The sequence below is a fragment of the Balearica regulorum genome, chromosome 10 (genome assembly GCF_011004875.1).
Source record: "Balearica regulorum gibbericeps isolate bBalReg1 chromosome 10, bBalReg1.pri, whole genome shotgun sequence".
NCBI classification, from domain to species: Eukaryota; Metazoa; Chordata; class Aves; order Gruiformes; family Gruidae; genus Balearica; species Balearica regulorum.
In genome coordinates, this window is record NC_046193.1 from 6,247,352 (window position 1) to 6,274,524 (window position 27,173).

The following is a 27,173-nucleotide window of genomic DNA, read 5'->3' on the forward strand; positions in this document are numbered from 1 at the left end:
CAACAACGAAACCCCACAAGTTTGTCATCAGTCAAGCTGCAATCTTTACCTCACACAAATAAAGGCTAGCAGGTGTCCATGCACACCTCTAATGTCATTATAAACACCTGGACAGCCCTTATTTATGTGTTTGGAGTTTTTTTAACCCGTATTTAAGAAGAGTTCACTGATGGTGTGCCCTGTGCTTGGGGGACAAGACTTAGGTATGTGGTAGTTCACCCTGCAGGCCTCTGAAAAACACTATTCTTGTATGAATAGCATTGGGGCAGTGTTTTCAACTGCAAGGCAGGTGCGTGAGTGGAATTTCAGATCTTGTGCACTGTGTGGATTTGCAGAAAGGAGATACAAACTTTGTTACTAGAGACTGGAAGGATTTCTACTTAATGTATGTAAAACAAGCCTGAGAAGTGTATTTTTCTAAGTTGGCATTCCTGTTAATCTCTTATTTCTGTTAATATTACATCTACTGTGGACTTGCCTGGCCTTACTGGAGGCACTGTTGAGAAGGCTGCTGCAGCATCCCAGTGGCGGTATGCCTGGCTGTGATCAGAGGGCGAGGTGAGCACGTCCCAGTGCTGGACTCTAAAGTCAGTCATCTGTTCGTTGCAATGCTTTGTGCGCGCACAGGAGACAGGCTTCCGGGAATAACCTGGAACACAGATTAAACTGTTCCTGCTCATGACTCTTTTGGCAACTGTGGGAAGTAAATAGGAGAAACCAAGAAGCTTTTAAGTATTCAAAACCTCCCTCTTTCTGCTCCTAGTTTTCTGACCCTTGTAACTCCTATAAACCCTCTGCCCCTCCCCACATCGGCTAGCAACTCGGAACAAAATGAGGAAAAACACGCTAGCACAAAAATATAGTGCAGGCGTCTACGGTTGAAAATTGTTATCAGCCTTGAAGAGAAGGAAATCAACTTTGAAAAGAGGGAAGGGCAGGTCAAGCAAATACGTTTTTGCAAAAACAGTGATAACTTACCCAGGGAGGTCTCACCAAATGTCTCTGAGAACTGATTTTGTGTTGTTTAAAAAGCTACCTTTTAGCTTGTAATGGAATAGTAAAACTAAAAACGATCCTCAAATGCTCAGAGTCTGATCAGTATAAAACCAGATATATTTACTGACCCTCATTTCTATTTAGGCCAGTGTCATAATGTCTGAATGCCAGAGAGTGAATAATAATGAAAATGTGTATTGTACTTCATTACCATATCTTCAGTGTGTTGCATTTATCTTCTGCAAAATCTATAGGTGTATGTAATAGTGAAATATTCAGCTTTTTTAGGACTTTGCTCAGCCCAGTTAATGGACTTAGTCGTGGGGTTTCTCTCAGTTGTAAAGCTGATGAAGTTGATGTGGAAATGTGACAGCTTGATGTTATATTTAGCCACATCACTGCTCTTACTGCAGCACAGGATTTTTCCAGTGTAACTTATGAGTAGGTTTTTAGGTGGGGGTTTTTTGTTAGCTAATATTGTTTATTTATGGTTTTCTGCATCAATACCCATTTAGCCTTCAGGTCAATGTAGAGTTTCATTGGAAAAAGATATCATTCAGTGCACAACTTCTTTTTACACACTGCATGCTCCCTGGACATGCTATTTTTAGGGCTTTAAAAAAAGGCCCTTCTGAGGCAGTGTGTGGTGTTCTCTGTAGCTGCAGAAAATGAGATCACCTGCTTGTCAGTGCACACCACCAGCTGCACCTCACCTCTCGTTCTTATTGCCTGCAGAACGGCCCTGCTTCCCGACTCCGGTCTTGTCCTCCCGGTGCCTGCCGTGCTCGGGTCGGTGCGAAGACCCGATGTCAAAAATGAACTGTGCGACACGGCCTCAGCCTGCCCGGCCGCTTCCCTCAGGGCTTGGGGACTAGGGGGGCTGCGGGAAGCCTCTCCCGTGAGGAAGCAGGGGCACCACCCCGGGCCTCGGTCCTCCCGCTGCGGCAGGGGAGCCCCGTGAAGGGCAGATCCGGCCTGAGGGCTTCGATGGGGCCAAGGCAGCCACCGCAGCGCGGTCCTGCGGGCGGTGTGGGGCCGCCGTTTCCCTCAGGGCGGCCGCGAGGCTGCTGCTGCTGCTTCCCGCGCCCGGCCTCGCCTCAGGGGCGGTGCGGCCTCGCCTCCGCCGCGCTGAGAGGCGGTGCCGCCCCGCCCGCCGTCACTGCAGTGGGATCCGGGAGGCGGGCGAGGATGGCGGCGGCGTCGCCGGCGCGGGAGCTCACGCAGAACCCGCTGCAGAAGACGTGGGAGCCCTACGACAACGGGCTGCCGGCGGGGCACAGCGCCCAGCGCGGCGGTGAGCGGGCTGGCGGCGGGAGGGAGGGAGGGTCTGCCCGGGCCGCGCTGTCGGAGCCCCGGATGGCGGCAGCTGTCAGCGGGACCCCCGGGCGGCCGCTCCTTCTCCTCGTAGGTTGGGCCGCAGCGGGTGAGCCGGGTTCTGCGGAGCCCTTCCCGGCGGGCGATTCGTCCTCTCCGGGGTCGAGGTGCGAGGAAAGCGGCGTGAGGGGCCGGAGCTGGGAGGGCCCCGCCGCCACTGTCCCCCCTGAGCGCCAAGCTCTTTGCCTGGGCTTTAACGTGCCTCTTGCCTCTGGTGCGAAAGGCTGGTTTAATGGTTCACCCGGCCCGGGGGTGATGGGTCTGCTGGGTGAGGCGGCCGCGGTCCCCGTGGAGGATCGCCTGAAACGCCGGGGAAGGCAGAAAACCCCGAAGATGCTGGATCTGAGCCCAACAGAAGGCAGCAAAGCTGGGCTGGGAAGAGTATCTTTTCTAGTTGCTTTTGTTATTGTTTGGTTGGGATTTTTTTTGTGTTTTTTGTTTGGGGTTTTCTGTGGGTTTTTTTTTTTTTTTTAACGCTCTGGTTCCAAGAAGCGTTTATATCCAGTATATTCTTGAAGAGAGGCCTAAAAATGTCACTGTATTTTTTTGTTGTTGTTTTTTCTTTTAAGGCCAGTGCTGTATCAGGCCATCTGTTGTATGAGTTAATGGCTTTCCTTATTTTGAGGTGCAGCCAACCAAGTCATCAGCCTCTAAAGACTTCAGCTGTGGCGTTTGTAAACCATAGTTTATTAACAAACTTTGCCTCGCAGAGGTTTTTCTTTTCTTTTTTTTTTCTCTTTTCTTCCCTTACTTAAATATCTGAGGTTCAGTACGCGGCAGTTTTGCAGACAAAAGGGGCTTTGTCGTGTGGAATTGTTTTTATTTGTCATGCAAAGAGGCTGCGCTGACAGAATGAGCTGCGGGCTCTGCTGGGATGGCAGGCGTCCATGGGCTGCTGCCTCGGCTCTGGTCTTGCTTTGGTCCAGCCCTTGCTGAAAAATAAGCCCAAACTTTCTTGATTTCTGCTAGGCAAGCAGACGCGTGTTTCTATGGGAAATGAATTACTCCAACATCTGAAAAATAGTAAGTGTTAAGAGAAGGAGAATGCTGAAGTAGAAGAGGGTCAGAAAGTGTGTATAATTGCTTTTGTAAACACGCTAAAGAGAATGCTTCATTTTGGCTTTAATGTGGCATCTTCTTTCCAAACAAAGTAACGTTTGTTATAGCTTTGACACAGACGCTGTTTTACAGAACAACCACAAGAACAAAATTGCATGTTGGTCCCATGTAATCTGGTGAACATAGGGAGTCTTGGCAGAATTATTTAGCTTCTCTCATTCTGTAATGTCAAAAAAAAATCACATATTTGGTTTTTTGTAGAATTCTATGATTTTTGGTGCCCAAGACCCCTTATAGTTGATCCTTTTTGCTAGAAAACCAGATTTGGAAATATTTTTTTAATCCTTTTGCACGCATTTGCTCTTGCAGTATACCCATAATATGTCTACAGTCATTTGTGTTACATAAGAGTTACAAACAGCGTAGAGAGGAGCAGGACTTACTCTTCCTTCATAAAAATGTCTATCTTGTTTCAGCAAACTGAGAATGCTTTGTAATTTTTCTCGTGCAAGGGGGCTGCAGAGTCCTTTATCCTCAGATTCCCATGTATCATGCATCATCCCACAGTGTGATCTTGCAGGCTGTGTAGCTACAGGATGGACTGCCCAGGCTGGGTCATTTGGGGCAATACTGGGTTGACTAGTTCCAGTTCTCTGCTGCTACAGGTTTAACTCTGTTAAATGTTACTGTCAAAAAATTCACGCTCAAGTTGGAAGTGGATTTCTTGTCCTCAAGAGCAGCTTTCCAGTGGAAGCAGTGAAGCTAGTTGCTCTGATGTCCTCTGAATTTCTAGGCTAAGCGAGGTGAACTCTCTCAGTCTCTTTTGGTTCTTTTTTTTTTTTTTTTTTATTTCCTCATTCATGCTGATGACCTTTATCTGCACTACTTTTTAGTCTTCCTTTATTTTTCTAGAAGGTGGGTGAGCAAAATCATGTGCACTTCTAGCTGAGGACTTGGCAGATCCATCTTCAAAGGGACTTACCTGTGTTCCATGTTTTTAGTGTGATTTTTCTAAAAGTTGTAGCAACTGTAATTAGCTAGGGAAGAAAAAATCTGGTTAGCTGTGGCAGGGTTTAGCTGTCACAGCGCTTTGAAGAGCTAGTTCTTCTAGTCTCTGCACTGCAAGGTCTTTAAGGAGAAGTTGTGGCTGTGTGCGGCCTACTGAGCTTTTACAGCTGGTGAGACCAGTAAAATGAAGGTAACTGTTCTAAATGACCTTCCAAAGACTTGAAGGCAGTAGAAATCCACGTTTTTGTTAATAACTGCCACTTACCTTTTGTTGGCCTTCTGTGAAAGGTTTTGTTCTATAGACAGGTTGCAGTAAAACTACTTTTGGCATTGGATGTCACATTGCTTCAAGCTCGATGAATCAAGCAATGGGTTACAAACATGGACATAAAAAAATAAATAAAAAAGTGGGCTATAGTGAAAGTTGTTTTGAGAGCCTAGCAGAGGATGTTTATAGAGTGAGAGATAAATAGTGAACTTCCTGTGGTTAAACATTATATTTCCCCCAATACAGTTAATGGCTTTGTTTTCCTAAAGCTACTTGAATTTGGTCATTCGGATGATTTTTGTTTGCTGTTAGTACAGCAGTGTGAATATACGTCTGGTCAAAAAAAAAAAAAGGCAAATTAAGATTATCTTTGCTCTAAAGAACTCTACCCTTTGAGCTCATGCTGCTTATGTGTATTTGTACTCCCAACCCTAGGAACCGAACGTGGAGAAAGCGAACGAGGTAACGGGTAACGACAACACCCAGCTGTAGCCTGAGAATCAGGATGTGTATGATGGGACTGTTGCTGTGGCTATCAGAGCTATGGGAAGCAAATGATAACCCCGAGCAACCTCCCAGCGGAGCTGCTAGGAGCAGGCGGTGGCACGAGGCTGGCTAGGGGACAGATGAATTCTGCATCCCTTATGCCAAGGTGATGTTACAAACTGGTGATCTGGACAAAAAGAAGAGAGACAAATCCCTGCGGGATGCGAAGAAGAGTGACTGATTGTTACCATCGATAGACGGGGAAAAAATGGATTAGCAAGTTACATTGGATAAGTAATAGGGGAAAACATGTAGGGCTAACCTTATTTGGAAGAATGGTTGTGTTGACTTAAAGATATTTGCGTATAAGCCTCTAAATAATACAGTGATTTCAGAGAGCAGGCCTTGAGTCAAAGGCCATAGAAACAGCAAGAATCCTTCTGTAAACTTCAGATGGCTTACTGTAGCAGCTTGATACAAAAAACACCTGACCTTAAAAGTTGACTTAAAAATTTAACGCAAATAAGGAAGAACCAAAATCTCATTTTGGGTGAAAGGAAGAGACAGTTGATAATATGTTAGTTATGTAGGTGAACTTGAAAAATACCAACTCTGATTTCACAAGATCATGTGAATTTTGAGGGCTGATGAAATGTTGCGCAGCTGATCGAGGTTGTTCAGTGTCCCAGTTTGGTTTCAAAACTTCTGTATCTTGCACTATTTCACAATAGAGTCTAAGTGGCAAGAAACGAGCATGTAGTTTCTTCTTTCCTTGACTGTTAAGTCTTAAACTTTAGAAGGGTAGGAAGTCGTAATTTTATTCTGAGGTGCAACTTGCTGTGTTGTTCAGTAGTATATAAAAAAAATTGTAACTGGGATAATGACTTTGCTTACAGTATTTGATTTTAATGCGCTTCATCACTTGGCCATTTCCCTTCACTGACTGGTATTTCGTGCGTGTTTTTAACGTGTTCCCTCTAAGTGAGGGGATACAACATACATTTCTTTTTGATGCTGCTGTTTATAAACATGCAATCTTACATGCATATATTATAAACATGTATTTTAAAGAAAAACTCTGAGTAAAGTCATAGAGCATCTTTAACAAATGATGACATACAACCCTATGCGTTTTGTTTTGCTGTTCTGAATGTGTATGTTCTTCTAGCAAAATTAGTGTTGATAGCACATCCACATGTTGAGACTGTTGGATACTCTTAGGGGTTACATATGTGAAGCAGTATCAAAACATGAGTTGAGACTAGATTGCGTAGAGAGATTTCTGGAGGTAAACCAGACAATCCTGCCATAAGGAGTTGAGAGAAAGCTGTGCTTAGGAGTCTGCCGTGGCTCTGCAACTTGCACCTGTGTAACTAGTTTTGTGCTGCAAGTTGTTTTTCATATCAACTGACTGATGGTGAGGTGCTGTGAAAAGGGAATTGAGCGTTGTGCCCTTGGGAAAATAGTTAACTGAAGAGGCTTTTTTTTTTATTCCAGGAGTTAGATATGTGTAACTGGTGGTTTGTTTGGGTTTTTTGTCAGTCCACATCCTCATGTCAAAATTGCTTCAGATGTAAGTCTTGAGACAAATTTTAAATACTGTCATTGGAATGAATGTTCCTCCCCACTTGTAGTGAGTGTTGGCAACATTTTGTTGAGAAATTTGTGGTTCAGATAAAGTGAGAGAAAATTAAATTATTTTTAACTTTTGAGTATTTGATATGTCCTCAGAACTTTTAGTCTCGACTTTTTTACTGAGCTAAGGAGCAAAGTTAAGCCTTGTTAATGACAGAAAATCGTAAGGAAGAAAACAAAAACCTTTGCTGTGCTGAGTCTTATACGTGTTGTTGAGAACACTACACTGAAGTACATAAGAAATAAAATAGTTACTTTGCGTGCTTTTATTTTCAGTCCTCTCTTTTAGTTGTTAACATCTGCTGTTTTGGCCAGGAAACGTGCCTTTGACTTCTGCCTCCAAATGCGTAGGTGCGCTTGTCGCAAAGTGCCACCTGTGTGAGTGGTATTGGACTGCAACCACTGTAAACCATCTAAACCAAAACACCAAACATTTTTTAGTGCCCCGAATTTTGGATTGCGAACTGGCATCCTCTTGTTGAAGACAGAACTGCTTTCAGACCAGCTCAGTGCTAATGGGTGGTATACGCCGTAGCACCATGTACTGTGCAGTGGTGTTTGATCCACTGTGCAGTGTGAGATCATTGGAGTTGGTGGTATTCCACCTTGTGGTGTGCAGGACACCTGTCTTACTGGTATCTGCCTTCAAAGAGGAAAAGCACTCTTGCTCAGCCTGGCACCTAATCAGAACAGGATTGCAATTTGTCAGATTGGGATCAGTAGATAATTCCCTTGGTTCCTGCTATATGGTCACACGCTAAATAGCGGTGCACAGAATGATCAGAATAACAGATTAGGTGTGCATGTTAAACTGTACGCATAGGACTAATAAAGGCAATTCTGCTAGTTTTTGTACTTTGAGGAAATTTGTGTGAAAATGCAAGAGATGCTGGACTTGCACACTGACTGCTTGGCAATCGGGAGAAAGGTCCCTCTTGCATGTTGTTGTAGTTGCGTACCTCTGGTTTGCTGTTCAGTCAGAAGATTACAAACTGACGTTGGCAATAGGACTGAGCTTTCAGAGCAGTTGTTGGTGTAATTTGAAAAAGAAGAGGTGATCTTGGTATAATGTTAGTTGGTAAATTCTGCCCAGAATGGGTGCAAGAGCCTGTTTCAGTTGGCATAGTTCCTTGCAGAACAGGTGGACCTGAGGCTGTGTACAGAGCCTTTCTGTGCATATCTTGGTTTGTCTTTTACAACTTTTATTTCACTGCTTATACTGGAAAATTGTTTAAAACTTGAGCTAGGTATTTCAGGTGAAGAACCTTTTAAGAGAAGACATTGTTCTTCAAAGCCAGTTTAATATTTCTAGGGGCTCAGGGATTTCTCTCATCTCAATATTTTATTGTCCTTAAAACTAGAAGCAAAGCTGTTAAGCTTAGTAAGCGCTGTACTCTTTGCACTTTGTAAACTTTGTTTCCCCAGAGCCTACCTTCCTCCTCTTGAAGAGGGGGTTTGCAGGCCTGAACTTCAGACAAGTAGGAAGAGGGACAAGAAAACTTGTTTAGAGGCTTCTCCACAGCGGAGCTTACTCTGAGGGCGTTTATCAGTGTCCTTCTGGAGACATGGACATGTTTGGATGGATCTGTTTTGGTTTGCATTCAGTTCCCTGTAACTTCCATTACATAGAGTAGTAGACTGTTTCATGGATTTGAGGTTAGGTGTGGGTTTGCCTCCTCTCATGAAAGGTGGTGTATTTTTAATGGGTTTGGGTGTTGGTTTTTTTCATTTCAATGTGTGTTTTAAGAAAGTCTATCTGTCTTTGCTAATTTGTTTGTTCTCTTTCGATGGGTTTACTATGCGGAGTAGCTGTGCCAGATTCATGCAAGTGACTGTGGGATGGGATTTTGTTAATCCAAGATTTGGGAATCTCGGGCAATCATAGTGCTTTGTACAACAGCTTAGTTATGCCTTATGAGGTAACACTGAGCTTTAGTTGTTTGGAGCAAACTGACTCCTCCTCTATGAAGACACTAAGGAAATTGATGCATGTGCGGATTGTATACAAATGAATTCCCTTTGAAATAAGAGGATGGAGGGAGCTGGTGGTACCTTTGCGTCACTTTAATATCTTCTTTCTTTTTAGGCAGTTCCTTGTAGCTGTGATAGATTCATGCAAGGTATCCATAGCTTCATGCCATTAAAATGTTTGAAAACTTGTCACTTGAAAGGAAATGCCCTCAAGGTTTTCAGTTTATACATATAACTCCTTTAACTTCCTACAGTGTTGTTTTTGTTTTAATTAAACACTCTGTCTTTGATTAAGAGTATTTCTGTATGTACATCTGTATATCAGATTATTGTACTTGACTGCATAGCATACTTATTCTTTATTCCTAGTAACCATTGAAGAACTGTCAAAATGAGCTTTGTTTCAAGAGAGATTTTTGTGTTAATGGAGAAATAATGGGAAATTGTGTTTCGTGTTAAAGGAGAAATAATAATTAATGAGTACCATGTCATACTATAATGTATTAAGCTGCGTCTGTCATGCTTGTTTCGCTCAAAACCAAGAAAAGGTTGAGCAGTGTTGAGGTCTTAAGGATTTAAAAAATATCTACAAATTGTGTACACCTTGCTGTTTCCTTTCAATGCAAGCACTGAACTGAGGTCCATAGGGGTGTAAGATGTCAGTGTCCTTTTTTGGGTACTGTTTTTGTATGTCTTAAAACGTGTCTGCAAATACATGAGTTACTTGTCTTCTGCCTGTATACAACTCACGTGTCCAGTGTTGCACTGCCACTGACTCGCCCTTCCAAAATTCAACACCGCATAAGAAACCTGCTTAGCTCCACTATAGTCCCAAAGAAACCCCCTGAAATAGTGAGACACGGTGCATGAGCTGCTTGAACGGTCACTTCCTCAGAGAGCACACAGATTGTGATTTTTCCACCGCAATATAATCCCTTTGCTTTGTGGGAACATTAATGGTAAATCCTAGTTTTCTGTTTTTCTGTTCCAGTATGTATGACCAATTGCCCTACTCTGATTGTCATGGTGGGTCTCCCAGCAAGAGGAAAAACCTACATCTCGAAGAAGCTGACACGCTATTTAAATTGGATTGGAGTGCCTACAAAAGGTGATGGATTTACTTTTGTTTTATGTCAGAAGGACAGGGCTGATGTTAGGTGTTTTATAAATTTAATTCCCAGTAATTTTGTTGCCCAGTTTAACTACTAAAAATCCTTCTGCTTTGTTAACTTATTTTTAAGCAATAGCATACACAGGCTCTCTGTTCCATAATAAATCAAATTCTGGTGACTTCATTTACCTCCTTATTCTGCCAGATGCCTCAATCAACTTTTTGCCCTTGTGCCTTAACACTTTGGTTCTTCAGCTGTCGTTTTTTTTCTTTTTTCCTTCCCCTTTCTTTATGTGGGTGAAAGGGAATCTTGTTTACAAGCAGACCAGCAGTCAGCACTTCTGGGTTAAAGTTCTGGCTTCTCAATCTTCTTTTCTCTTTGAACTTTGTGCAACGGTGTAACTCTTTGTTTAAATACATTTGTGGAATGAGTCACAGCTCTTTGAATATTTAGAGCCCAAGGAGCTCAAGCAAACTTGTTATCACTCTCTTAAGAACTTTATATGCGTGTTTTGAGTGGGAAACGATGGCTCAGATAGGTTATGCTGGGGAGCTGGCTGTCCTGCCTCATTCCCGAGCCCCTGTGGTATCTTGTGGGCCCAGACCAACAAGTAAATGAGACCCAAGTCCATGTGAGGTTCTGAGCAGCCATCTCCGTGCCTTCTCCTCTATCTCTGTAGAAGAAAAAAAGTAGTTTTAGTGTTCTGTGGTTCTGTGTCTGGTGCAGTAATGGTAGCTTTATAGTTATGAGTAGTTAATCATTTAAATAACATGAAACGTATTAGATCATACTGAAGTGTAGACTTTTGGCTGGATATTCAGAGATGTATTTCCTAGTAGCTCTAAGAAGTCAAGACAAAGACTTCTGGCCTATATTTTAACTGCCTTTCAATTCTAGGGTATAGCTTTTTGAGCTGGTGTTTTCTTAAGGTCTTAGAAACTTGTCTAATATTGTTTATTTAGATGAGACATGATGGGGGATACATTATATTGTTTGAGTATGAGAGTTTAAAGGATTTAAATTATCACTTGAATTTTGACTGTTTTCACACAGGATTGCCCTTTTGATAAGCAGTATCAGATATTTAGAGTCTTCACTTTTATCTATAAGGCTGAAACGGAGTAACAATCTAAATAGGTTAGCCTATAGCCAAGCTGATAAAATGTGTGTGATATAACTATGCTTCTATGTTAGATACACATCTAACATACATTGTAGATGCGTATATATGTCATTGTGTTGAGCATTTTACCATGTGAACTTTGAAAGGCAGAAATCTGGTATTGGACAACAGACAAGATACTGTCCACATCTGGCTCATGCTTGCTTGAATATATCCCAAATACAGTAAAATAGGTAGGGGTGATCTGCTTCAGTTACAGGAAAAGTTCCATGGGCTCCTGCGAGCAGCACATCAGAAAAGATACGCACTTGTGGTTAATAAAAACTAGTTTGAGCATTGCTGACTAATTTTACAAAAATACACAACATAAAGTTACCATATGAGCTTCGATCCTAGGTTGCTGGTTATGGTTTGCCTTTGTTAGAAAGGGTGACTTGGGAATTTCCTGGAAAACCACAGACTTTTCCTGTTGTTTGTGTCAGTGATGCTATTTTACTGAAACTGAAATCAATTTGAAATACCTCACTGACTAAGAGAATAGATGACGTTGCCTAATGCTTCCACGTGATTGGGACTGAATCAATACATGCCAAGTATTGAGTAGCCCTAACATCTGTTACCCTTTGGCTCTTTATGTCTTAAAATTAGTGTGTGCTTAATATATTAAGTGTTCTTATTCTCTGAGACAGATGGTTGAAATGATGAGGTTATGTAAACCAGAGAAAAGGTAAATGCCATCTTTTCATGTCACATACATTGAGCAAGCAGGAAAATTCAAGAACAGAAGGTGGAGGTAAATAGCCCAAGGTTGATGTTAGTTGAATCATTTCAGCCATCAGTTCTGTGTTTTGTTTTACTCCTTCCAAAATCCTCTGTTGTCTAGAATGTGAAATGACTAAAAATACAAAGGACTTTTGTCTGGGCTTTTTGAAGGAAATGAGGTCAATTAGATGCCTGAATAGAATTGTGTTGCAATGTGGTTTTTAGATACTAAACTTTGGAACCTTTTTTGAATAGTTCTGCCTGTGTGGTAATTGCGATACCAGTTATCTTTGTGAAACTTTTCCACAGGGGTGGATGCTAATAATAAGGGCTAAAGATAGTCCCACTAAATAGCACTTTTTCCTTTGCTGTGCATGACCCTCTTGCGGTAACTATTCTTTCTTATGAAATTAATGATTTTTTATTTTTAAAGGGCTGTTGCCTGACAACACTGGCCATCTGAACTTCTTGCATCTTCTGTTTTTTTTAAAAGGAACCACCTTTTCATGTGCCCAGTATGACTCATGCTCATTAAACCTGTCACAGAATAACCTGGATTGTACTGTAATCCATGTCATATAGTCATACAAAAAAATTACATCAACATTGTTGAATAAAACCTTGACTTTTGAGGGGATAAACAATATTGATTTCTTTATCCTCTGCCCCCAATCCCAACAACAATCTATATACAGCAACTGATGGTTGAGCTCTTTTCTCCTATGTCTTTTTTTTTCTTAAATACTACTCGGTGATTGTGTATATTACTTCGTTTCCTATTTCCAGAAATTAAGTCTGGCAAGTAGTTATACCATGGCAGCTTCTCAAATAGAATACTTCAGTTTGATCTAATGTTTTAAAAAAAAAAAAAAAAAAAAAAAAAAAGCTTTGCAGTTATGCAGAGAAAAACCTATAGGTCAGAAACAAGTTAAACATTAATTGCACTTCAGAGACCTACTTTCAGAGCTGTCGAATGAAGTTAATTAGGGTACAGTGTCATTGCCTGCTGTGTGGCAAAACAGAACTGCCTTCCTCTAATCCCATATTTGATATTATGACACACATATGACCATAGACCTTTGCAGACATAAGGAATAGTTTTCTTTGACGACTGTTAAAAGATCACAGTAAGATTATGTTCAGTACTTATGCTGATTTTTTTTTCCAGCTTAAGCATATTTTAAAATAAATGGAACAAGGGTTGTGAAATAGTATGTACTAATCCTTAAGGAATAGAAATATTTGAGGAGGGTTCTGAAAAACTGTTTCCACAACTTGAATTTTAAAGTTTCATTTATCAAAAGCAAGATTGGTTAGTTCTGTTTAGAACTCTTCCTTGCTTAATTAAGAGCTCAAAGTTTTGGGAGGTGCTATCAGAATATTGTTATACTGCACATATACACAGAAGAAAAAGCTAGACTATAGGTAGTCCTTTGTAGACTACTGAAATAGATGTCCAACCATACCTGCAAAGGAGGAGAAGAGTTTCTGTTTGTTGCTCAGGCAAACGGGCAGAGGCACAGCAATATCGTCAAGTGACTCCATTGAAGCTACCTAGAGCCCAAATGTTCTTTTGCCATTTCCATGATTTATTTTTGTCTTTGTACTTAAGAACAAACACACACCACCCCCACCCCAAACACAAGAAAGGAGTATGATATGTTGACTTCGTGCATGCAAATTATTTTAGCCTTGCAGGTAGTTTGGTTTCAAAGCTGTCATTACATTTGTCCTTTTTATGTGAATACTGTTAGTTCCCACTAATACTGGTTTCTTCTTGGCAGAATTTAACGTTGGTCAGTATCGTCGAGATTTGGTGAAAAAGTATAAATCTTTTGAATTCTTCCTGCCTGACAATGAAGAAGGCTTGAAAATCAGGAAGTAAGTTTTGAAGGTGTTTGGCTACACAATGCTAATTGTATTAAAATCGTACCCAGTGTAACTTGCTCTTAGAGACTGCTTTAAGTTGCATTTTTGTATGCTCAGGAAGACCCTTAAGAGACTGCAGTATGAAATGACAGGAAAAAGAAATTCTAGAGGAGGTGGAAAAGTGATTTGTTTAGGCTGCTTAAAATTTGGGGTATTTTTTTCTTAATTGCTTCATCTCAAGCATGAAAAATGCAGACAAGATAAATACTTCATTCCTTTTCACTTTTCAGTAGGAAAGGATCATGAAGAAAAAAACCCCACATAACTGAATTTCTTTTTGTTTGTACACTGGAATTTTTCGCCTGGAGTATTTTGAACGTATTTGTCATCATCCGTTCACATGAGCGGGAATGAAACACTATTATTCTGTCACTGAAATTGTTTTTTTGGCCACCACGCAGATGCTTCGTGCAGTCAGTCAGTGCACTGCCTCAAAAACTGCTGTATTTTGCTAATGCTGTGCAAAGAGGTGAGCACCAGTGTGAACATCTGTGCCCAGATGAAGCACTTGAGACTCCCCTCTTGCCTGGAAAGAGTCTGTAATGTAGAGGAAAGACCTTCTGAAGAAAGAGAAGGTCAGAGCAAGAGGGAGCTGCCTCTCTTACAGAAGATCAAATAGGAAGGTCTTTTGAGTTTTCTTGACCATTCATTGTCTTTTTTTTGTATGTTCAGGAAAATGTTGAAGAGGATGCAGTATGAAATCATAAGGAACAAATTCTAGAGGAATGGAAATGCGATTTGTTTAGGCTACTTAAAATACAGAGTATTTTGTTCTTAATTGCTTCAACTCAAGAATAAAAAATGTCTGGACTTTCTTTTGTCCCCTTCAGCAGCAGCAGTTGAGTATTGTTAGTGTCAAAGAACAACAACTTGCCCAAGAGCCTCCTAATCCTTTGGGACCAAAGAGTAGACTTGAGCTGCATTAGCCTTGCAAGCCACTACCTTTTGCTTAGAGGTAGAGCCAAACCTTTTAACGTGCCTCTATGTCACCTATTAGACTAAGTGGTGGGCAATATAACATAAAATGGGTTGTGTGAGCTAATCTGTCTAGTTAGCAATGAGTAAAGAGGGTTTATATTTATTTAGTGAAGACCTGACTGATGAATCTCAGTTCCTGACATCTATTAACCATGCTAATGTGGAAATACTGTTAGGATTGAAAAGCCTTCATTTTTCTCTTAAGATAAAGCTGTGCATGCAGAATATGGTAAATGTAAGAGAAGAGTTATGCGTTTCACTCTGGAAGTCAAAATAGAGTAGTAATGCATAGAAGGGCTGTTGAAATGGACAGGTTTTTATGTTGATACTGCAAAAAGACTGTAGTTATTGGAAATAAATGAGGCTTTGTTCTACTAATGAGTAAATCTTGTATAATGTTAATGTTGCCCTCCACTATTATTAATGTGTTAGAAAACATAATGGACTTTGAAGATAATACTAATGCTGGGGACACAGGAAGGTTGCAAATGAATTTATTCTTGTCCAGATTTAACACAAGTGTGAAGTATTTAGGGGTGGGTTTTTTTGGTATTTGTGTCCTCAGCGGTCTCCAGTACTAATTACATTGGGTTGGTGACTACGGTGGGATATTATTTTCACCTCTAATACTTGGTGCTAACTTTGTTTTCCTCTCTCTTTTAACAGATTTTTTTGACCTAAGCAATTTTTACAGAATAGTTTAAAAGAGAAGTAGTACATTACTGAAAAATAGTGGTCTGTCCACTTTAACTTAGGGTCACAAGATAAAAGCCTTAAGTTGATTTTTTTTTTTTTTTCCTCTTTGAGAATCAAATTAAGAAGCAAATATCTATGAATAGGTAATTGGGAAAAGAATACAGTTGCAGGGATGATTCACTGATGTAACTTTAGATCAGTGAAAGTTTATCCTGGTCAGCAAAGTTGATGGGTATTCTGTGGTGATGTGTAGTTGTATCAGTTGCACAGAGGAGCACTAGACTAGTCTTTTTTCAGGCAGATAGCCATGACCACATTTCCTTAGTATAGCTTGCTTGACCTCTGTTGGTTTTTCCCATGTTTTTGGGAGGTGGTGATTAAAAATATATGTTTTTGAGAGAGATTATCTCACATTTGCAGGGCACTTTGATCAAAGTGCACAAGTGCATTAATAAAATGACCTTAACTAGCATTTGAGTTTTACTCTCTTTCATTTTTAAGACAGTGTGCCTTAGCAGCGCTGAATGACGTCCGACAGTACCTCAGTGAAGAAAACGGGCATGTGGCTGTAAGTTTCTTGTTGAAGACACGTTCTTGAGATGTTTCCCTGCAAAACAGCCTGTGTCTACTGGATAATATATAGCTAGAGCCATCCTAATATCTCTTCAGTATATCAGATTTTTTTTTCTTTTGGAGTTGTATTTTAGATCTGCCTTGTTGCTGCAGTGAAAGAAGCACCTACATTCAGGGTGATGATGCTATATTGAGCACCCATTTTTGCGATTTGAGGGGTTAACTGAGGAGAGGGTAACACTAAGAAAAATGTTCCCCTTCTCTCCACATTATATAATGAACTGTTAAACACATCTGTTGTTTTGGTTGAACTTGTGTTTCTATTTGATAGTCTAGTGTTTCAAGTGAAAGGTAAAGATTTACTGAACAAAAAGCATCCTGGGTGTTGCGTGGCAGTTGTGTTACTGACGTGAGAAATCTCTGAAGAGAGCAGGAGAAACTTGAAGTAAATTGCTGCATATCGGAGTATTTAATAATGGGATGCAAAACATCAGCTGTTCAACTATTAACAGTGCATATTCACCTTAATAATATTTTGTGCATAATGTTGTTTTTCTTAAGACTACTGACACAACTTCGTGGTGTTTTCATTAACTATCAGGGAAATCCATTAACTATAATTACAAATTCTGCTGGCGACACGAGGTAAACTTTATACTTTGCCAAACTCCATACTTTGGTAAAACACTGGTGTGTTCAGAGCTAAATGTAAATCCTTAGAAAAATGTATCATACACAGGATTTACAAGTCTTGCAGATCTTTTGCCCTTTAAAAGTTTTACACTTGCATTTTGAATAGCATATTGATTGCAGCATCTTTTTTTTGTGTTGTATAAGTTCACTAAAAAACTATACGTTAGTATTTAATGCTGATATGGGCCAGGAGGAAGATTCTGTCCTGTATGTGTTAGGCTTAAACTCTGGCTGCTTCTTCCAAATACAGTGTTCTGCTAGTAGTGCTTTCAAAATATTGCTCTTTTTTATTATTTAGAAAATAATGTGTGTAAAGTAGGAATGTCTTTTGTTTTTCCTTTGAGCATGTTGAGGTAGTGGGGTAGAGGGAAGGGGAATTGTTTTCATTGCTTTCCTTTACATTGAGGGACTTTGAACCTGTATTTTTGTTGTTACTAACACAGTGCTTTTCACAGGCTATGATGCTTTTTTAATTCCTCTCTCTCTTTCTTCATAATTATTCCTAGGTCTTTGATGCTACAAACACAACTCGAGAACGTAGAGAAACTATTTATAAATTTGGTGAAGAAAATGGATATAAGGTGAGTCAGAAGCAGAGGAGTTCTGAGCTAATGCCTGAACAAGTAGGGCAGTGATAGTTTTGCCCTGATCTATACTCCAAGTTAAGTGCACCAGGATAAGTGACATACATCCTTCCTAAATGATTAGTCAGTGGACCATTTTGTGTTCTCAAGCATTGTTTGTGATTAAGTCACCCCACTCTCATTTTTCTCCTCTTTAATGTTTGTACTGTTTGGAGCTGATCTCTTTTATGCCATGGCTTCAATTCTGTCATCCTGGACCTGTAGTTCTGAGTGTACTGTCAGCAAGAACTGCTTAAAATATTGTTCTCAGTGCAGTTCAGATTTTTGCTGCAGAAACATATAGTGAATTCTGTGTTAGTTCTGTACAAACCAAAAACTTTCCGTGGCTTTCTGCCTTCTGTCCAGGATTGTTTTGCACTTAGTTATTCTCCAGTAAGCTTCCATTTCCTCTAAACTTGCATCTCCAGAAACCTTTAAGACAGCAAAACACAAACCTCTTCTTAAGTGAAGCTCCTGTGTTAGTTGAAAAGCTTCTAAATTATTATTTCAGAAGCATTAGTTACTGTTTGCATGGCTGACCTTGCATCCTCCTCATTTATTTCTTCCATCCTAAATTTTTCTCACAGCAAAATTATTCTACTTAAAAGCATTGGTGGGGAAAGTAGTAAAGAGCATGATGCTTCAGGGAATGGTAAGCCAGCAATTTCTGATGAGAGGGTCTGGAGAACCTTCTGATTACATGGAGGAAAGTTTTAAGGCATGTTTCTGTTAAAAAGGGGTTAGCAGGGAAGCGAGCAACATGCTGTTCATGTGTGTTAGTCTCCAGAGGCGTTATAATGCGTCTGCTTTCTTCCTTCCTTCTGTATGCGTGACTTCTGTTTGGACTGAAGACTTTTTTCGTTGAGTCAGTATGCGTTGATCCAGAGGTTATCGCTGCAAACATTGTGGTGAGTACAGGAAAGTTTGCTTTAACTGCTTTAAGTCCAGAGGTTTAAAGTAGCTCACTATTTTTAGAAGTACATTGTAAGAACTTCCAATAACAAAAAAAGCCATTAGTTTCCATTAATGGAACACTTTTCATTTATTTTCCTGTTCATAGAATCATAGAGTGGCTTAGGTTGGAAGGGACCTCAAAGATTGTCTAGTTCCAACCCCCTGCCATGGGCAGGGACACCCTCCACTAGCCCAGGTTGCCCAAAGCCCCATCCAACCTGGCTTTGAACACTGCCAGGGAGCCAGGGGCAGCCACAGCTTCTCTGGGCAACCTGTGCCAGTGCCTCACGAGCCTCACAGGGAAGAATTTCTTCCCAATATCTAACCTAAATCTCCCCTCCTTCAGCTTGAGGCCATTCCCCCTTGTCCTGTCACTCCCTGCCCTTGTAAACAGCCCCTCTCCAGCTTTCCTGTAGCCCCTTCAGGTACTGGAAGGCTGCAATAAGGTGTCCCCTTCTCTTCTCCTGGCTGAACAATCTCAACTCTCTCAGCCTGTCTCCATAGCAGAGGTGCTCCAGCCCTCTGAGCATCTTTGTGGCCTCCCCTGGACTCGCTCCAGCAGCTCCATGTCTGTCTTTTACTGGGGCCCCCAGAGCTGGACGCAGTACTCCAGGTGGGGTCTCATCAGAGCAGAATAGAGGGGCAGAATCACCTCCCTTGACCTGCTGGTCACGCTGTTTTTGATGCAGCCCAGGACATGGTTGACTTTCTGGGCTGCAAGCGCACACTGCCAGCTCATGTTGAGCTTCTCATCCACCAGTACCCCCAAGTCATCCTCCTCAGGGCTTCTCTTAATGCATTCTCTGCCCAGTCTGTGTTTGTGCTTGGGATTGTCCCGACCCATGTACAGGACCTTGCACCTGGCGTTGTTAAACTTCGTGAGGTTCGCGCAGGCCCACCTCTCCAGCCTGTCAAGGTCCCTCTGGATGGCATCCCTTCCCTCCAGCGTGTCAACCACACCACGCAGCTTGGTGTCGTCAGCAAACTTGCTGAGGGTGCACTTGATCCCACTGCCCTTGTCACTGACAAAGATGTTAAACAGTCCCGGTCCCAGTGCTGACCCTTGAAGAATGGCACTTGTCCATGTGCGTACTAACTCAGAAGTTTAATTCTATGAAGAATAGCTCTTTTTTGCTTTACATGCATTTTAATTAACTTGCAGAAAATAAGTTTGTGTTGTGTTCTCCCCCTTCCTATTTCTTGAAACTTTGTTAAAAAGGGAAAGAAACTTAGGTACTACTCTCCTGTTTTTATTTTAACAGCAAGTGAAACTGGGTAGTCCTGACTATGTTGATTGTAGTAATGATGAAGCAACAGAAGATTTCATGAAAAGAATAGAGTGCTACAAGAACTCGTATGAGACGTTAGATGAAACTCTTGACAAGTAAGTGATAACATAATATTGTGATCACAACTGAGTTATTTTAAGATGTTTCCTTAGGGGATGGAGCATCCCATATCTGGGATTAGGGCTTTCTCATCATGATTTTTAATGGCTTGAGCTCTCTTTCCTTTGGCAAATTAGGGGGAGTTGACTCTGGGGGTGGAAAATTGCTTGCTTGAGGAAAATTGGCTAATGAGCCTACTCTGGGACAATATTCTTTTTTATTTTCCCACTTGGAGAATGGTATGATTCTTCTGGAATCAAACCAGCAGTTTCTGTTTTAGAAGTACAGACTTGCCATAGTGGTTGGTTGTTATTTGGGTTTTTCTAGTATATAGAGGAGAGTTGAATGATTTGTAAGCTTAAGTTCATTTATTTATTTGTGCTTGCAAATTATCCTTCAGTTGCAGGGCTCTGAGAAACTTTCATAGCTAGATTATTTGCTCTCATGCTAAAGCATTCACCTGTTTTTCATTCACTTTCAACACTTGAAAGTAAGGTAAGGATGAATGTGAGGAGGAGCCCTGTTTCTCTTGCTGTAGTCCAGGATTTCAGTGTGGGATTTTGAGCTGTGCTCAGACCAGGTGCTCCTGGTTTCTTTCAGGACCAGTGCTATTGAGAAGGCTGAGCTGCATTTTACTGTAATTAAGTGTAAGCAGGGTGATGCTGGTTCAGTCAGGTCAATTCATGCGTGTAACTTTTGTGACGGACCTAACAGTTGTGCCTGGTTGAAATAGTGGGTGAAATAGTAATGATTAACTCCAAAGAACACTATCAGAGATGAGGTGCTGATGCTTGCTTCTCATCACCTCCATTTGGATTTATTATAAGTTTTCTTGGTTTTGGTGGTCTGGTGTCTCCAATGCATCTCTAGAAACCTATAGTGGTTATTTTCAGCTTATTTAGACTTTTTTCCTCCTTTAAACTAGATGCTACTCTGAAATTATAGCTCAGATGAGAAAGGATAAGCAGTGAAAATTGAAATTACAACCTGTCTGATGCTGAGAGAAGGTAGTGATGGGGTAAATTACAGTACTGTTTGTTAATAGTTGTTGATAGAATGATTGAGAAAATGTCTTGCTTCAGGCTAGTCCCTGCTCCCTCTGATGCTGTAGTTTTTCTGGAAGGGTTAACTGAGACGAGTAAATAGTGACCTCGATGTTTGGCCCCAGGGTGCAGTCAGACAAATACTTTCTGTGGGAGAAGTGTTTGTAACCTGCAGAAAAATACGTAGTATTGTAAAATATCTGGATACCTTATTGAAGCTACCACAGTTGAATGACTCCACTGAATCTTCCTTTTGGTGTGAGGAATGTGTTTTTCCAAGAGTAGGCTCTAGATTTGTGAGATGGAGTGCAAGTAAAGGGAACAGAAAAGAAAATGATGAGAGCAGCTTATGTGTGAAGGGAAGAGAGTCCATCCTGTAGCTTTGGAGTATTGCATTATTTCTTAGGACTAATGCATGGTCCATGGGTAATTAAGGGTTTGTTTATTGCTTTGGCTTGTTCCCCCTTTGTTTTATAATGAGAGAGAGTGGGAAGATTGTGCTACATGCTAATAGAAACTATGTGGAATCTTGCTTTTTTGTTTGTTTGTTTGCTCATGAAAGGGATCTTTCTTATATTAAAATTATGGATGTCGGAAGGAGTTACCTTGTGAACAGAGTTATGGATCACATCCAGAGCCGGATTGTCTACTACCTCATGAATATCCATGTGACTCCCCGGTCAATCTACCTCTGTCGACATGGAGAAAGTGAACTCAATCTGAAAGGGAGAATAGGAGGAGATCCTGGACTGTCTGTCAGGGGGAAAGAAGTACGTACCTCCTGAAAAAGTGTGACTGGGTTTTGTGTATATTTGTGCAGTTCATGCTGTGTAATTACAGCTTTCTTCCTCTACACCCTTTTCTTCTTAGCATGTTTAAGAAGGATTTTTTTAGTTGTGTGTGGGTAGTGGAAACTGGATGGACATGCTTTGTGTGTCACGATTTGGTTTTCATCTGTCTGTCATTCTGTGGGTTAAAATTCCTTCTTATCCTACAGCACAAAGCAGTGGTCAGGAGGGCTTTATTTTTTAACTGTATTTTTGTAAAATCCTGACTTGTTGGGTAATTAGGATGGTTAACAAGTTAAAGCTGAAAGGAAAATTCCTGGAGGTAAAGATGGGAACTGCAGAAAACTTGAATCTTCCTTGTACTCCTTTCCTTCCCTCCCCTGTCCCTCTTGGTGTAACGGAACGTGTTGTATTTCTTAGCAAAAACTTTTGTCAGAGCCTTTTGAAAAGTTACAATGAGTTTACAGAGGCTAGAGCCTGCGTGTTCTGAACTGAACACAGTGTGTTGGCTCTGAGCTCTCATCCAGCGTCTCATGGTTTTTCTTTCAGTTTGCCAAAAGCTTGGCACAATTTATTAATGAGCAAAATATCAAAGATCTGAAAGTTTGGACCAGCCAGATGAAAAGGACAATTCAGACTGCTGAAGCCTTGGGAGTGCCTTACGAGCAGTGGAAGGTTTTGAATGAGATAGATGCAGTAAGTTTTTATTTTCTAAATGTCTAATAAGTTGCTTTGTTTGCTAGGGATAAAGGAAGAACTTAATTTTGTAAGGATATGCCTTTTATGGGATAGAAAGTCATTTAAGCTGGTTCTACAGGCTGGAAAAATGTCATTAATTCCTGTGAACAAAGCTAAATGTCTTATTAAAATTTGTCATGATTAATTTAGTCTTGGCTTGTCTTTCCCAGTAAAATATTCCCCTGTAGAAGCCATGATGCTGTGAAATTCCAGCTGCACCTGTAAGATATATAAGCAGGTGCAACAGATAAAATGTGACCTTGCTTGCCCATATATGTATTTCACTTATATAGGAATTTAATGATTCCTTTTCAGCACATCTGAATTCAGCTGAGTGCCCTGTTCATCCCGTGTGACAATTTTGTCTTTAAGTGTCAGAGTAACAAAATACAATTGTTAAAGGTTATTTTTATATGTTTTTATTTAAGAGTGATACCTGGTTTTTGCACTACTGGAAATGCATGCTTTTAAATTATTTTTATTACCTGTAGGGAGTGTGTGAAGAAATGACGTATGAAGAAATACAGGAAAATTATCCGCTTGAATTTGCACTGAGAGACCAAGACAAATACAGATACAGATACCCTAAAGGAGAGGTATGCTATTTTTTCTCCCTTAAGGTGAAGGGCTTCCTCGTCTTCTTGAATACATGCATGCTGGCTTTAGGAAGGAAAAAAAAAGTTGTTCCTCTCTCCAGGGGAAAGCACATAGGAGCTAACAGGGATTGAGCCCAGACCATTTAATTTGATTCAGGGCTTGAAAAATAAAACAATAGATTTAGGAAAAAAAAATAGAGAGCTGGGCATCGTTTCTGTGCTGGTCCTGTAGTGATAAAGCAGGAATAACGATTACAAGGCTTCAAACTATTGCATATGCAAACATACTGCCAAGATCGCCTTTTCTTATTCATCCTTGCTGTAGAGAACGGCTGTTTTGCATGCAGTCCTGGCGGAAACGTTAGGGAAATCTGTAGCCACATTGGTCTTTCACTTTAATAAACTCCTTGCCTCTGGGAAAATAACTTGCTGACAGCTTTTCTAAAGCAAAGCCATTACAGCGCAGCAAGTACCAGATGGTCACACGGCGGGTCTGTGGGTGCTGAGGGCTTAGGACTCGGGGCAGCAGGGTGGAGGAGTAATTGGACCAGCTGCTCCACTGTTTGTGTCAGAGGAAGCAGAGCTCTGAGGTCTTCTTTCCTCAACAGTCAAGAGTAATCACTCTGCTAAGAGCAGCTTGTGATAAGAGCAGTGTTCTTGTGGGTGTGACCCCTGTCTCGCTAATGAGGTGGTCATTAAGATGCAAAGTTCTCCTAATCTTTTTGAACAAGAAGGGTTTGTTTTTCAAATTGATGCCATCCTCTAGGATGGTGACAGACATTTCAAACTGCCTCATCTCATCGCCTTGGGGTGATTAGTTGACCTCGGTCGCTGGTCGAAGGCAGTTTCTCTGTGGACAGTGACGGTCGCAGGGTTTTGCACAGCCTGGCTGGAGACCTCTGGGTTTCTCTTGCCAAGGTCTGCACCAGCAGAGCGGCTTTCCAAGCCCCCACGCCTGCCTTGGGACCAGGGTGAAGGCTTTCTGCTCTGGTCATTCCCTGTCCAGCTGGGCGATGTGCTGTGGTCTGTGCGTGTGCAATGCATGACACATGTTTTGAAGTATGGTCTTTACTGTGCATGTGAAAGTTAAGTACGCACATGCGGAAATCCCACAGATCGCAGGAGAAATCTGGCCGCCTTGCTTTGTGATTTTTGATGGGATGGTGGCTGCCATCACCAGGCCGGTTCATCAAGCCCATGGTTTGATTTCAAAGGGCAGCCTGAACAAGTCAGGCTTTGTGAACTGTTTGTATGCTGACTGTAGGCTGGGCCTCCTGGAATTTTGCTTGGAAGAGAGATGTTTTTGAAGATGAGTTATGGAAAATAATGTGCAAGACTTAACCTGTACATTTGCAGATCCTGTGAATTAAATTCTAGGGATTTTGTGGAAATTCTTGATCATAGTAACTAATTTAATAAAGTTTTTCCATGAGAGAGATTTATTTTGTTATATGTGTGCTCTTTGATAGTCTGGAAGACCTGGACTGTGTTCTTAATTTAAGGAAAATTATTACTACAATATTTGTGTCTGCACTAATATAACATTTAGAACATGACTAATATGAAAGTAAGATCCACTGTATATACATACACTGTTGAAAGAGTTTTCCCTTTTTAATGTGCTGTGTATTTCTCCTCCCCGCCCAGTCCTATGAAGATCTTGTTCAGAGACTGGAGCCGGTGATTATGGAACTTGAAAGGCAGGAAAATGTGCTTGTCATATGTCACCAAGCTGTCATGCGCTGTTTGCTTGCATATTTTCTTGACAAGCCTGCAGGTAAGTCTTCCTTGATACATTACAAATGGTGTGTTTTTTTGAAAAATTACTGATTAAGGTTCCAAACAGTAAATTCTAACGATTTCCTTTATCATCAGAGAGTGGTTGTGCTAGGCAAGTATGCAAGTGTGATTTTTTTTTTTTTTAATTTGACCCACATGTGTTACCTGGTAGTTGATTTTGATTGAGCTGCTCCTCACCTGAAATACTGTAACGTTTGTTTTTTGCTCTGTTTGAATAGCATCTCTGTTGCATGCGAGGGAAGAAAACAGATACACTGTCAGATAAAAAGACATTTAAGTGGTTGAACTGTAACATAATAGAAAAGTTAGTGTTACTGTAATCTGTTTTTTTGTATGTAACTTGTTGTTTGATTTCTCAGAACAACTGCCTTACCTGAAGTGCCCGCTGCATACTGTCTTAAAGCTAACCCCCGTGGCTTACGGTAAGTAGTGTTAGGTATATATAAGTCTAACTATACTGTGTCATCAGTAAAGTTTGTGAAGCATTTAAATTAAAACACATTTTAAATTTATTTTGCTTTAAAATAGAATTGAACAATTAGGTTTGACCTTGCATGTATTGCCTGTACAATTTTGTTAGAATCAATGATTCTTTTGTTTACATTTGCTTTGCCTTATGCCAGAAGATATGTATGTGTTAATGAAGGCCTGAAACTACCAGTGGCTCTAACTGCCAGTGGACAATTTTCTTTTGTACTTGGTTTGTATGCTATTTCACAAATTCTTCTGGCAAACCCGTGCCATTTACACATGGCTGGTACAATAAGATCTCAGTTTTTATTATGTGTTTGAGGGTATTGCTTTTTAGAAGACAGGAAAATTTACATTTATGTAGGTTTATCATCTTACAGAGGGTGTTCCCCTTACCCTTAAATAATTTTGTTCTCTTTTCCTGAAGTATTTTTTCATGGACCCTCGCACTACCACATGAACTCACCTTGTTTGTTGTTGGCTTTTGTTTGTCAGCAGGCATTACCAGTGCTTAGCTCAGGAGCTTTAACTGAGATTTGCTGCTAACTTGAGTGGGTATGGGTGGTAACATGTACTACGTGGGGTTTAGGCTGATTGCTAATAAAGTTTTGTGTGTGTTTCAACCTCAGCTTAACACGTGCCCGCTATTAATTTTCTTTAAGTGATGACTTAATTATATCTTCTGATACCTAGTCATGCTTCAGAAGATTGCTTATAGACAGAGAGCTATCTGCACAGCTTACCAGGAAATGGATTGCCAAAAAATGCTAGTCATTAATTGCACATGGAAAGCTGTTTTTGATTATCAGCTTTGAAAAATAGCAGTCTAGACCTGTACTTAGATTTTTATTAAGTTTCAAATAAAGTTGACACAAAAGTAAATAGCTGTTAGACTGCGAAATCTATCTGAAGAGATTTTTGTCATTTAATTGCAGTGATGTCCTACAGTAAGTACTAACTGTCTATGCTTTGGTGACATCTGGTGTTCCTAGCGTTGCATGACAAGCTAGAGTTTTGAAAAGCGGCATGTAGAACAGCTAAAACTCTTTTGGTTTTGTTTTTTAAAAGGTCAGTTTTTGGAAACTGGATTCTCTTGACTTGCTACTCTCAGCCTGTTTCCACAGAGATGTTTTTGTTTTGGGGTGTGGGTTTTTTTTGTTTTTTTTTTTAAGTGGGAAGCTAAGGGACTGTTCATAAATTTTAAAAGGGCCTGAATGTTTGCAGTGTTTACTCACCCACGAAATGAGGAGAGAAAAAAAGCGGTATGAAATACTGTCCTTGTCCTTTTGACTTCAGTGAAAGAAATGCTATTGTGTTTTTTTTAAAGTGTTCGATATGTATGGCTGATTAGCAAATTTCAGTCGACCTACTTTTTGGAATTTGACCATCTGAAAAAACAAGGGCTGTGTAAGCTATTTATACAGTAATGATCTATAGCATTATTTCAAGCTGATGTGTCACTTGGCTCCAGTGAGACAGGATGCGGGATCAAACGTGGTGTGTTTAATACCTTCCAGCTAATCCTGTTCTGGGGTAACACCTCCCTTAGGGGTTTGCTCTTCCTGGTGTTTGAAGCTAGCATCTAGCGTTGTTCCCACCCTATGCGTCTGATCTTTAGTAGGGGAACATCTGTTACAGGCTGACAGTTGCATTTGGGTAAATTAGACTTTGACCCAACAATCCTGTGTAGCGGTGGTCTGTGTGGGAGCGCACAGGAAAGAGAAACTGCATCTTGCTGTAGCTATGGACTTGCACATCAGTGATTAAAAATGAGTTGGTAACACGCACGTCATAATTACTGTGGAGTAACTCATATCTCTTTAGTTTGTATTTAAAGCTTTCCATACGATACTTTTTTCAGGTCTTAAACTCAGCTAGTGGTGAGAACTGAGCGCTCTCTGTGGAAGTGTCTGCTGTGTAACCGGTACTCAGTAATAGCCAGCGTGAGGGATCAGGGCTTGCTTTGGCTTGATCTCGGGGATCATGAAGGATCTGTGAACAGAAGGATGGCTAGAGTACTCTTCCAGCGGGAGATGTGCACTTTTTCCCCTTAAAATCTGTTTTCTTGTTGACTGTTTCTGTGAGTGCTGGCCCTTCTGCAGTGTTTGT

At 40.8% G+C, this 27,173-nt stretch overlaps 1 protein-coding gene across 8 annotated transcripts in view; it reads left to right on the forward strand.

Moving 5' to 3' along the window:
- Positions 1-27,173, forward strand: part of LOC104637742 (6-phosphofructo-2-kinase/fructose-2,6-bisphosphatase 4) — a 52,700-nt gene that overhangs the window by 13,834 nt on the left and 11,693 nt on the right. For 2 of the 8 annotated variants that reach the window (XM_075762913.1, XM_075762914.1), the window contains exons 2-12: positions 9,789-9,905; positions 13,579-13,675; positions 15,899-15,965; positions 17,170-17,244; positions 18,138-18,194; positions 19,503-19,624; positions 21,234-21,441; positions 22,009-22,155; positions 22,689-22,793; positions 24,441-24,570; positions 24,953-25,015. In XM_075762913.1, the coding sequence (XP_075619028.1) occupies positions 9,789-9,905; positions 13,579-13,675; positions 15,899-15,965; positions 17,170-17,244; positions 18,138-18,194; positions 19,503-19,624; positions 21,234-21,441; positions 22,009-22,155; positions 22,689-22,793; positions 24,441-24,570; positions 24,953-25,015 (1,188 nt within the window). Of the gene's footprint in view, positions 1-2,126; positions 2,291-8,912; positions 8,947-9,525; positions 9,650-9,788; positions 9,906-13,578; positions 13,676-15,898; positions 15,966-17,169; positions 17,245-18,137; positions 18,195-19,502; positions 19,625-21,233; positions 21,442-22,008; positions 22,156-22,688; positions 22,794-24,440; positions 24,571-24,952; positions 25,016-27,173 lie in introns of those variants that run through there. The other 6 variants (XM_075762916.1, XM_075762915.1, XM_075762911.1 and 3 more) reach the window with 6 other exon arrangements.